At 43.9% G+C, this 12,337-nt stretch overlaps 2 protein-coding genes across 11 annotated transcripts in view; one reads left to right on the top strand and one right to left on the bottom strand.

Annotated features, from left to right (window-relative positions):
* Positions 1–787, bottom strand: part of PDS5B (PDS5 cohesin associated factor B) — a 108,969-nt gene extending 108,182 nt beyond the window's left edge. For all 3 annotated transcript variants that reach the window (XM_005482470.4, XM_005482472.4, XM_005482471.4), the window contains exon 1: positions 629–787. The gene's annotated coding sequence lies outside the window, so the exon portion shown is untranslated. The remainder of the gene's footprint in view (positions 1–628) is intronic.
* Positions 788–9,838: 9,051 nt separating this feature from the next.
* LOC102066063 (NEDD4 binding protein 2 like 2) overlaps positions 9,839–12,337 on the top strand; it is a 41,092-nt gene continuing 38,593 nt past the window's right edge. For 2 of the 8 annotated variants that reach the window (XM_074535314.1, XM_074535317.1), the window contains exons 1-2: positions 9,957–10,079; positions 11,273–11,356. In XM_074535314.1, the coding sequence (XP_074391415.1) occupies positions 11,354–11,356 (3 nt within the window). In that variant the 5' untranslated portion in view covers positions 9,957–10,079; positions 11,273–11,353. Of the gene's footprint in view, positions 10,217–11,272; positions 11,361–12,337 lie in introns of all 8 variants that reach the window. The other 6 variants (XM_074535320.1, XM_074535321.1, XM_074535316.1 and 3 more) reach the window with 5 other exon arrangements.

Below are 12,337 nucleotides of genomic sequence, written 5' to 3'. Positions count from 1 at the left end.
AGCGGGCGGGGAGGGGACGGGGATGTCCCCGCGCTCAGCCCGGGCACAGGCGCGGGGCGGCGGGAGCTCCGTGCTGCCCCGCGGAGCGGGGACCGGGCCGGCTGCCCAGGGCAGGCAGCGAGGGCGGGAGGGGACGCCCGGGGCAGGGAGGAAAGGGACACCCGGGAAGCCGCGATCACTCACTCACTCACTCATAGCCACGGGCGAGCAGCCTCCCCGCCCCCCCTCCCCGCCACTTCGCGCCGCGAGGAGCCACCAGCGCTGGGCGCGACACCGCCCGCCGGGCCACCGGGGCGAGGGGGTGACTGCCGGGCCCCCGCGCACCCCAGCCAAGGTCACCCCATCGCCCGGGGTGCCGGGCGGGAGGGGGGGGAAATTTAGTATTTGACGGCGGCCACGGAAAAGGGGGGAGGGGAGCAGCCCCGCGGAGGGGCGAGGGGGATGGGAAGGGGGAGCTCCACCACGGGCCGGGGGGAGCTCTGCCCTCCCGCTCCCCGTCTACTCCCCGTCCTTCTCCAGCGCTTGCCGCGGAGCTCCGTCCGGGCGGGCGCCCCTCACGCCCCCGGGAAGGGAAAATGGAGCGGGGACGGGGTGGGGGTATCCGCGGCCGAGGTGCCGCGCTCCTTACCCCGCCGCAGCCGCCTCGCCTCGCTGGTCGCAGGCGGGTCCGCTCCGCGCTGCCGCCGCTCCGGGCTCGGAGAGGCGCTGCCGCCGCCGCCGCCGCAGCCAATCGCCGCCAGCCCCCTCCCCTTCCGCAGCTCGCCCCGGTCCCCCTGCCGGCTTCAAAATGGCGCCAACTCGTCTCCGGCTGCTCCAATGGAAGCGCCGAGGGGAGCGAGCGCGGCCAGCGCGGGGCAGCAGCGCCCCCTGCGGGCCCTCGCGGGCAGCACCCGCCGCCCGGCCCGGCTGGTGCTGAGGGTGGGCCCGGGCCGGCCCCGCTGATGAGCGCTCTGTGGGCGGCTGGGGCGAGCGCTTCCCCAAAACGACGAATTACTAAAAGACTGTTGTGAAAAAATAAAGAATAAAGTCGCTTAACTGCGGAGAAAGAGCAATAAAAGTAGCGTAAGTCACTCATCTAGCCCTTTGCTTTTGCTTCAGCAAGTGTAAGAGTTTGAGGGGTGTCCTTACAGGAAAACGCAAACAGAAAAACAGTGTGGCTTCTTCTCGCCACTACAGCTAAAAGGCTTCATTTACTGTAGAATCATAGACTAAGTTGAAAAGAACTCGATGATGAGGATCATCGAGTCCAACACCTGGCCCTGCACAGCACCATCCCTAAGTCACACCATGTGCCAGATAGTATTGTCCAAACTCTTCTTGAACTCTGGCGGGCTTGGTGCTGTGACCACTTCTCTGGGGAGCCTGTTCCATGGCCCGACCACCCTCTGGAAGATCTTTCTCCTGACACGTCAGGAGAGCATGTGAGTGTTTAGAAGATTATGGTCCAAAAAACATAAATCACACTCAACACATCTGCTGAAATGTACCCTCGGCTTTGTCCAGTGTGAGAAAAACACTTTGACAGACTGTTACTCAATACATTGTAACTAGTGGTTTAAATCTTTCAGAAGATCCCCTCAGGCTTTCTGAACTTGCTAGTACATTGTACCGAGCATGCCTTATCTTCATTCAGTGCTAAACTACCTCATTGTCTAATGCAGACTGTCTCAGCCCAACCAGAACTATTACATACAAATCCCTTTTCAGCCCTCGAAACTCCCCTTGTTCGTATTTTTTTCCCCAGTGACTTATATTTAGTCCACTCCTTCTAGGAAAAAAAAAAAGAAAAATAAAAAAGTAGAGAATAAAAGAGAGAAAGGTTTGTCTGACAATTTTATATTGGGAAGGATCCTGGACTCGGAGTCAAGATATAACTCTTTGTTGCGGGTTGAACAATTTCCCCTCAATTCCCCCATTGCTGTCTATCTGGGCTCAGCAACTATTAAAGCCTTAGGCTGGGGAACACATCCTTTCCCAGTGGAGCACTTGCAGATGTGTGCAGGGATACTTACAAAGCAGCAGAAAACCGAAACACTTTTTGAACTCTCCTAACACTGCTATTGAAATTGCAAAACCCGAATAACTGCGAAAGTACCAGGGCGCTGAGATGCTCCGTGTTTCTCATGGAGCAGGTCACAGCAGCGCCGCTTCCAGCGCCTGACCAGGGCGCCAGGAGCGGAGGACGCCCCTCGGAGCGGGACAGGGCGCTGAATAACGGGACCTCCTCCGGCATGCTCCGCCCTTGTTTCCCGCCTGCACCGAGACCCTTCACGACTTTGGAATCGGCTTTTCAGAGGTGGCTCCTCACTCGTCCTTTTCCCACCCGATGTCGGTTCCGCAGTGGCCCTGCGGAGGGAGCCCGTCCGCCGCCGCCGCCGCTGCTCAGCCGCCTTGGAAAGTGCCGGGAATGAGCGCTCTGCCTACGGGAGAGGGCAACACGCACCCGCTCCCTTTTCCACGCGGTCCCTCCGTTGCACAGTTCAAGCGGTGCCAGCCCTGGCTGTGTCCCGGGAGCAGGTTCAGCCTTTCCCCACGAGAAATGTTGCATCTCTCATGGAGCTGGTGACTCTAAGCAGCTAAATTTTAGGGGATTTGCCACCTCCTGGAAGTACAGGCAAGTTGTGTTACTTACAGAAACTATATACTTGAAAATGATTTAAAATATTTGTGCAAAATAAATATTTTGCTTGCAGTAGGACATATAAGGAATCTCAGTGCCATAGAACTTTCAAGACCAGATCTTTTACACATAGAATCATTTAAGGTTGAACAACACCTTTAAGATCTCTGTGCCTAACCATTGACTCAGCACTGCCATGTCCACCACTAAACCATGCCCCCAAGTGCCACATTTACCTGTCTTCTAAATACCTCTAGGGATGCTCACACCACAACTTCCCTGGACAGCCTGTTCCAGTGCTTGACCACCCTTTCAGTGAAGAAATTTTTCCTAATATTCTAAATCTCCACAGGCACAACTTGAAGCCATTTCCACTTTTCCTGATACTTATTACTTGGAAGAAGAGAGTGATCCTCTCTTTACTACAACTTCCTTTCAGGCAGTTATAGACAGCAATTAAGACCCCCACAGCCTCCTTTTGCCCAGACTAAACAACCCCAGCTCCTTCACTTGCTCCCCTGAAGACTTGTGCTCCAGATCGTGTGTGCTGAAGACACTTTCCACATCTCAGTGTTCAAGTGACAATGATGAGCATAGTCAAAGAACACCCTTACACAGCAGTATTCTTCTCACAGCCTTCTGTCTGTAAAAACATTGTGTGAAAACAGAAGACTGCAGTGACATGGGTCTTTTAGTCCCTACTTTATCAGACTGACAATCTCTCCCCTTGAATCATTTTAGTTATCTTTCTCAATTCATTCTTTAAATTGTTGTGTCCTTACAGATCAGAACTGTGCACTGTACTCAAGATAGGAGTACATTGAGATTCCTCTCAGAGCAGCAAACTGTCTTCTGTCTTGCTCTCAGTACTATTCTTGATGACACTTTACATCTCTGTTGTTTAGGGTTTGGTTTTTTGGGGTTTTGTTTGTTTGTTTGTTTGGTTGGTTGCTGTTGCAGTTTCAGTCAAAGATTTCAGAGAGCTGATATCAGCAACTTCAAGATTCCATGAACATAGACTTCCAGGTTTGATAGGTAATTCTATGCTTTACCTTACACTGATCTACTTCTCAAAGCCTATCTTTTTACTCACCCCATTTTGTGAGGCCTTCTGGAGCCTTTACACCAGCATCTGATTACCTGAAAGAGTTTAACATCCTGAAAGTATCATTCTGTCTGCATTCCCTTTTCTGGGTCATTAATGAAAGACTGTGGCATAAAACAACTTAAGTAAGCCCAAACATTTCTGGGAGAGAGATTTGATAACTTTTCTCCACCTGAGAAAGTAACCAAAAGTACTCTCTGCTTCCATCCTTCAACCATATTTCCAACTCAGCATAGGACACTTACTTCAATTCCAAATTTGTTTGACAAGTTTTAGTAAGAAAGGTGCACAAATGCTCTTTAAAAGTACAAGTATGTTCCCTGGTTTGTCCTTGTACTTCCCGACTCACAAACCTGCTGTAAGTCTGTGATTGTGTCACTATCTCCCTTCACAGAAACTACACTGGCCCTTTCCCAACACATTGTCTTTATCCATTGGCCCTGTGGTCATACTCTTCTACGGAATTGGCCTTTTAGTGTATGTACCAACAACTGTCATGGCACTATCAGGTTTGTGAAAATGATACTTTTGTTTCCAGCATAGATACTTCCCTCTGTTTCCCTTTTAATTGGGACTCTGAAACAATTGCATCAAAAGTATTTTAATAGCAAAACAATTCAGATTAAATATATGTAATTTACATACTGAGCCCTTCACACTGGAAGGGGCCTTTGACATGTAGGAGGTAGGCTTTCTACTTGCAGGTGTAGTGATTTGTCTCAGAGAAAGAAAAAATTATTAATTTATTGGTGTTCCTCTTCAACTAAATAGCTGATAATATTATGAACGTGAGTTAACTTTGCAACTAATTTTAGTATCTCATATGTCTCTTAAGTAATTTGCAAGGAAGCCACATGGAAATGATGACTTTAGATGACTGGAATTTTTAGACTCTTACTCTCTGTGTGTGTGCTGTTTCCAACACTGTCTCCTTGTAAACAAAAATCAAACAGCTGAATAAGACAGTGATGCTCAGAATCTATTAGCTTCAATATATGTGCAATATAAATTTTGAAGTTTAAAAGTACTACTTTCATCTTAGTGCTAACAAGTCTGACTCCACCAGAAATATCTATTTGTGCCTGTCTTGTGGCTGTTTTTTACAGAAGACAAGAGTCATTAAGCACTATATGAAATTTCACAAAAACAAGCAAACCAAACCAAACAAAACCCAACAAGAACAAAACTAGAGAGGATATGAGGATGTGATGTTATTCTTCAGGGTGAGGGCTGCAGAAAGCCTTCAACTCCACCTACTCATCTGCTTCCTTCATTAACTAGTTAATAGCTATACTAGGACACCATTAAGATTAAATGACCTTCTAAAGTAAGTCAGTCTATTAAAGCAAGAAGCATTACCCCCTCACAAAACATGTCCTCACCAATCAGCTGTAGATGTATCTTTATCTCTGACTTCTTCCTAAAGAGATCATTGCCTAGTTGGAGGCATGCATGGGAAGAGAACAATAAAATGCTTCATGTTACAGGAGCCACAGAAGCAAAAACATCATTTAGATTTTTAATGTCCTAAAACAGAATCTGCCTCTTCACAGCAGTCAGGAAGTGATGGTGCATATTTTGCTACCGAGCAGGGCATCCTTTATGCCTTAACTCAACAAATCAAACCATCTTGCCATCTGATAGGAATAGGTTAGAGAGCATTAATACACAAACCGTTCATCTTCTAAGTATGTTATTGGGCTTTTTAATAGTTTCTTTACATTCTAGTATGACTTAACAGCTGTTTTGTTGCTAAATGTCATGGAATCTTTTTGCTGACCACATTTGCACAATGTATTCCTACAATTCATCACGAATATAACCTATGGAAGCCAGCATCTAAAAAATCACAGTAGAAAGGGGAAAAAAATTATTCTTCCCTGGTGCCTTGCAGATAGGTATGACTGTAGTGAATACAGTAGTGAATTAGTATTTTGGGAACCTGTACCAGTCTTTCTTTCCCTGGTGATTAGCTCAGTTTGTCAGTGAATTAAATTAATTTCTCCTCTGAGTTACCTAGAATTGATTTAAGTGCTCTCCATCCTTAATTGAGATGTAGGATAGGAGGTGGGAGAGGATAGTACATAACTTGCATATTCTTAAGCAATGGCATTAGCATAACAAAATGGGAAAAATTAAGAACTTTCTACTCTAAGTTGTATCTGTAAAGTGAGCGTCTCAGTAGTTCAGCTTTAAGAAATCAAATAAAAGTAATTTCAAGTAAAAGCTGAGTGTCTAAAATGAACAAGAATTTGACCAAACTGAGAGAATGTCAATGTGGACATAACTAAGAAAGCAGCACTAAACTTTCATAGTGTTTGATAGCTTCTTTCCTCTTGCTTAAAAATTAGTATATTAAGCATTAAACACTTGAACATATTGTCCTCTGTAAAATCTGGGTATTTTTTAGTTGCTATATCTGGTGCTTTCTTCTACTCACAATTTTTGCTTTTACCATTCCCCTGTCTGCCCTCTGTTTAAAGCTACTTTAATGTCCCATTGAATTTCCACTCAGTCTCCTTCATTTTCATGTAAATGGGAGATGCTATTTAGAGAGTCCCGCAGACTAAGCAGTGACTGGACCTTCACCTTGAGTGTCAGCTTCCTAGAAACTCCCCGTGCTCTATTTTGAAAGACATGAATTGTTCTGTTCGGAATCCCGTTTCCTTGGCTGGCTTTCACAACCCAAAATCTCAGCTTTGTTGTGGGCCAGCAGTTGTTATATTGTCTAGAGCACTCTGTCTTAAAAGTTAAATCTCTTCCATTCTTTTAGTACTGTTTTGCTGCAGCACTTGAGACTTAAATGATAGAACATGTATTATGAATTATATATTACGCTTTACTATCAAGAAAAAGCCTATCATGCAGATTTCAGATAAAAATAATTAAATGAAAGGTTTCAAGAACCTCCAAAATAAACTAACTCATTGTTACTTTTATTCTTGCCCCACTATTTTTATCTCCAAAAGGATTCATCCAGTACCAGAAGGGAATCAAATAACTATATTTAAATTACAAAGTAGTTATTTCACAGTCAAAAGAAATATTAATCTAGCCATGATTTAAACATCACTTGCTACAATCTGTTGAATATATAAAATAATACTCCTATCTCACATAATCAGCAGGCTACCTGGAATAATTTTTTTTGTTTGTAAAAATTTATAACTTTATCAAAACTCTAATTCTTAAGTTAAGTTTGAAAATAAAAACCTCTATATTATCTGTGAAAATTAATAAGCAAAAAGCTCTTACTGTATTTTTACCGCTGAAACTTTGATGTGACATTTGCATACCAGAATTCCTCAAAGCTTCAGAAAAACAATTTGGCAAGCAACATTCCTGGTTTGTTGAGTAAACCAGTTCTCTTAAAACTCACCAGAATTTCTCCCTAGAGATAGCTTGATTTAAAGTCAAAGAATTATGCAACAGTATTTCTTAAATCATCTTGAAGTCTCACTTTTTCAAACAAGATTTAGTAAAGTGACAAGACAATCCATGACCCAAGGCCCTTTAGAAAGAGGCACGATTAAATCTAAGTCTGCAACTAGTCCACTTGAACTCAAATAGATGCTATATTTAAGTGTTATTAGAAGAAGAAAGAGCACTCTGCTATGTCAAGTCTGATAACGAGATCACAAGGTTTAAATGATTGAGCTATCATTCCATATTAACCCTTAAATACAAAAGTCAATCTCAAGTAGTTCCCATTGGATAATTTTTTTCTCTTTTAATACCACATGGAGTCTCATCATTCTGTCTATCTGAAATTAGCCTGATCTTTTCTATTAAAAGGCATAACACAGGCATTTATTGTTTCACTAACAAATGTTTAATTTTCTGTATTATTACTTTTTATGCCAGCTACCTTCTTTATGCTGAGTTATTTTGGAAAGTTTTATCTAAAATATTTCTGGAAGCAAATTTAACGGAAACCTTTCCATACACAACAGAATAGCATGATGTTTTTACCAAAATACCCAGTTCTCAAACAAGAACAAAAGCCACTAGTTTAGACGAGGCAGGACAGCAATTAGGCAACACCATGGGCAGGAAGGAGTAGCAAAAGCATTTTCTCTGGCAGTAGTTTCATTTTAGTGTGGTTTACCTGTAATTCTAAATTGCACCTGAAAGCTTTTTTTCCTACTGAACCTGAAACCAGGCCCATGCAGAAAAAAGCAGTGAAACAAATTAGTTTGGTTCAAGTATCAGAGATGTCTGCATTGCATTTAAAGCATCAACTGTACCAGTGAACCATAAAGGAATCAGGATGATCCTCCAAATTGGTCAGTTGCCATCTTCCCTTTTTAATGTAGGAAATAAAAAATTTTTACATATGTAAAAATGAAATTTTAAAATTCAGACTTCTCTGAAAACAAAGAAAAACGTCATCTCTTAATGCTTCTTTGTAAATATTTTCACTTTCAGCCTCTTGGACACTGCTTTTTCCTACCCTGTCAGCTTCTCCTAACAATGTTTCCAATGGAACTTTTTTTATGATCTAGTGCAGGACAAGGAATATGGGGGAATTATTTGCAGATTTTATCTCAAGCAAGAGACTTCCCACGTAGGAGCTGTAGCAGCTGTAACAGGATCGTCAGGGAAAGTCTATTTCATTATACTCAATGAAGTTGAAAAAATGACATTAGGGTTCTGCCAGTTGTAACATGCGGCTTATTTAATTAGGTACAAGTAATGGGAGAACTCCCCAAATTAAATACATCTGAGACAATTACTACATACAAAACACGAATGCTTGAGAGCTCTGATCTTCAGATATTACCTCCAAAATGTCCATGTGCAGGACTCTTGCTCTCTCTTAATGGTTAGCTTGGGTGTTGCATGACACGGCCTGTGTAGGGAAGCACGTAATTACTACTACAGATGAATGATAGTGGCAAACTGGGAGATTCACTTCAACAGATCACTTCTGATCTAGATTAAAATGCTACCAAAGACACATCCTTGCCTTCCAAAGAAACCAAGGCCATCACCTGGCACAGGAAAGGAGACTATGCTTTGGTTGCAGGGTTAACTGGAAGGAATGCCTGGCTGGTGGATTTCACCAGTTCTCTTTCTATTTTTTATAGCAAATAATCTAATTTCAGTGACTTTATTAATTGTATACTTTAAAACCTTCATAATCCATTTGGGTAGTGTGACAGAATAAATATTGCAGGTATTTAGAATGGGCGCATCGCTTACTGAAGCTCTTGTGTGCAGTAATGAAATTTGGGGAATTACTGTTACAAGGCTGAGGGGTTTTTCAGGAAAAATGTGGTTTGCCTTGCATAGTATCACAAGATTTGGGGGAAAAAAGTAGTTAGGTGATATTAAAATTTTATTTTATACATGTGTGAAAACCACCAATCACTTGTTTTTAAAATTTTAAAAATTTAATAGTAATAAAATGGTTATAAAAATAGCAGTACAATTAGAGTAATAATAATTTGGACAATTTGAATTAGGACAATATGAGACAATAGAAACAGTTACTGACGTCCGGGTACCTTTTTCTGGACAGCAGAAGTCTGAAAAAGGACACCCGTTAATAGAGGATTAACCCTTAAAAGCAACAGCCTGTTGCATATTCATACACTTCATACATGATGCATAAATTCCATTCAAACACAGGATTCTGTCTGGTCATCGTCAACTTCTTCCTCTGAATACTAACAGCACCTTCGAGGCAGGAAGAAGTTCGTTTCTTCTGCTAAGAGGGCAATAAATTCTTTTTCTCTGAAAGATTTAGATGTCCTGTGGCTGCTATCTCGCTGCAAGTCCTTTCTTTTAAAAAAGTATCCTACATATCATAGTTTCTACTTTAACATTTTTCATAACCTAAAACTATATTTAACACACTACTTAAGAGAATTAACACAGCATAACTTTCTTACACAACACATATAATACTCATGTTAATATTTATATTAATATTTAATATTTAATAAAATCATAAAATAGGCATTTTTCACGCCTGCAGGAGGGAAAGTTGCAAATCCACGTTAAGAACAACACACGTCTAAGAAACTTGGGCAGCTTTCACACTAGGGACAGTCCCCACCGGAGCGCTGCTCACGTTCCGTGACAGAGCAGGACGCCCCCCAAAGCAGACGCCGCACAGGCCAAGCAGAGCGGCCACCCCGCAGGAAGGCGAATCCGGACAAATCCCAAATCCCACCCCGGGTCCGGCACCGGGCTCTTCCTGCCGGGCACAGCGCGCGCCGTGCCAGGGCAGGCTCCGCCCCTCGCGGCGCCACGCGCGGGGTGAGGGGGCAGCGGGAGGCGGCGCCATTTTGGGCGTGGGGGGCCGGAGGCGCTGCCTCTGCCGCCGCCGGGAGCCGCGGCCTCGAGGTTCGTGTCCTCCCCAGCGTGTGGGTGCTGCTCGGCCAAGCCGCTTCTCCTCCGCCGCCAGCGCTGCCGCCACCGACCTGTGCCACCGGCGGCGTGGGGATGGCGGTGTGAGCGCGCAGGAGCCGGCGGCTGCTGAGGTTGTGTGACGTGGGCCCGGCGCTGAGGGAAGTGTTTGTGTGTGCGGGAGAGGAGTGGGCTTTGCACCGTGGGGAAAGGAAGGACGGGCGGCTGAGCAGCTCCCCGAGCCGTGGGGCCGGTGGCCGTGCCTCCGCCTCGGACACGCCGCTGCCAGCCCGGTGTGCGAGGGTGCAGCGCCTGCTGCCTCGGCCCGGCTGCGGTGCCGTGTGAGGGCGCTGGGCTGTGCGCTCCGTCACCGCCGTGCCACCGTGCCAGGAGAGCCAGCCAGTGCATCTGTCTGTCGGTTCTGCCAAATAGGCCTGATTTTTCCTTTTGGGAAAGGTGTTACGCGGGTTGAGCTTAAGACCGTGAGGTAGTTAGTTAATTGAATCTTCTGGATGTTTCACAGGTCAGTTAAGGTGGTAAATAAGTCTGGCATCCCTGTGTGCCGGCTCAGGTTCAGTGCTTACAACCAGTTCTTTACAGAAATGATACAGACCCGGACTTGCCCCATTCAGGAGGTGAGAGTGTCAGAGAGACTGCATTTTCCTTGAGCATACTTGCTCTGTCCTCACCAAGGACGCAGGCAGATATGCTTTTGAGTGCAGCTTCACTGTCTCCAAGGTTAGCGAGGGACAGTCTGTTAGAGATTAGCAAGAAAGAACATTCCTATGTGGGACAGTCACAGAGCAGCATTTTCTGTCAGTGGAGGTCTTGTCATACAGCAAATGTTCACAGGTTTACTGTTTTAATTCCCCATCATGAAATGGGGTCTGCTTAAACATCATCCCAGAAGATGAGGACATAGAAGCTAATAAAGTTACTTTTTTACCCCAGTACTGTGGAGGAAGCAGGACATTTTTTTTCTAGATGGGGATAGACTGAGTAGAATAGATAGAATAGTAGTAATGCCATACTTGCTTTCTAATAGACAAAAATGAAGTGTGAAGAACGTGGGGGCATGCATACAAAACATAAATCTTGAGAGGAGGAGAGATCATGGTACCAATTGTGAGGAAGAGAGAGAGTTGCATGGCCATGTTTCTTCCCCTTCTAACAGTAATGCTTTCTTCCAGGTACTAAAGTCAAGTGTGGACAGTAACATCTCCATGCTTTAGCCAGTTTGACATGAGAATGGCAGGTTTCTCTTCCTTTGGATGGTAGGTGAGAAAGTGCCTAGAGTAACACCTTTTCTTGTGAGTTTTGTGAGTGAACATGTTGGGCTAATGGCTACTTACAAATCTTCCCATAATACTACCTGCAGATCCTTTTCAGATAAAGAAAATTATTTTCCTATTCAGGATGAATAGCATGTGGCACTTTGTTAATATTTAGTTGTGGAAAGTTGAAATGTTTCAGAAAACACTGGAATAAACCTTCCAGTAGGGGAAATGTGTTCTTTTCTGTTTGAAACTACATTTATTTGGTGGGGAAGAGTTTACTCTTTATTGCATACTGTGTAGTCTTCAAAATCCAAGAAATTCAGACTAATAGATGGATAATGACATGGCATAGTGGTTAGTGCCACCTTGCTTTGTAACAGCTTGTCTCTGAACCTGTCTAGAACTTAGTGGTTTCATTCTTGGAATGTAATCTATTTGGGACAGGGATTTTTATGTGTGTGTTTAATTTTAGAAGACATGCAAGCAAATGCTCTTGGTCCCTAACAAAAGTCCTTAGCAGTTCCAAAACCAGAACCATAACAACAGACTGCAGCTTTGATTTTAGGTCTTGCTTGACATGTTGTAAATTGAAAATGCTGCCCAGAACCTGTTTGATTGGTTACCTAAATGAGTTAGTGGACTTCGGTTCATGTCACAGAAAACAATCTTCATGGTTGAAGTGTTTGCATTTTGTTGGTGTATTAGTAGTGATCTCAGACATCAGTTTGTGCATTGGAAATTGGCATATCCTTGTCTTTTAAAAGAGATTTCAAACACTTGGCGAAATAACAGCTGGTAGAGAATAGTAGTAACATCGGTCAGAGATTGCTGATGTAATTATTTTTCCAAACAGTCACGTTTTAAAAGCATGATTTGTAAATTATTTAAGGCATATCATCAAATGTGACTGCTCGACTGATACAGCACCAGCGTTTTTTACTAGAGATGAGCAATAAGTAATGTAGCAGTCTACTTTAA

Source organism: Zonotrichia albicollis, chromosome 2, assembly GCF_047830755.1.
Source record: "Zonotrichia albicollis isolate bZonAlb1 chromosome 2, bZonAlb1.hap1, whole genome shotgun sequence".
Lineage (NCBI taxonomy): Eukaryota > Metazoa > Chordata > Aves > Passeriformes > Passerellidae > Zonotrichia > Zonotrichia albicollis.
Note: the sequence above shows the minus strand (reverse complement) of the source record. Positions and strands in the feature narration are given on the sequence as shown.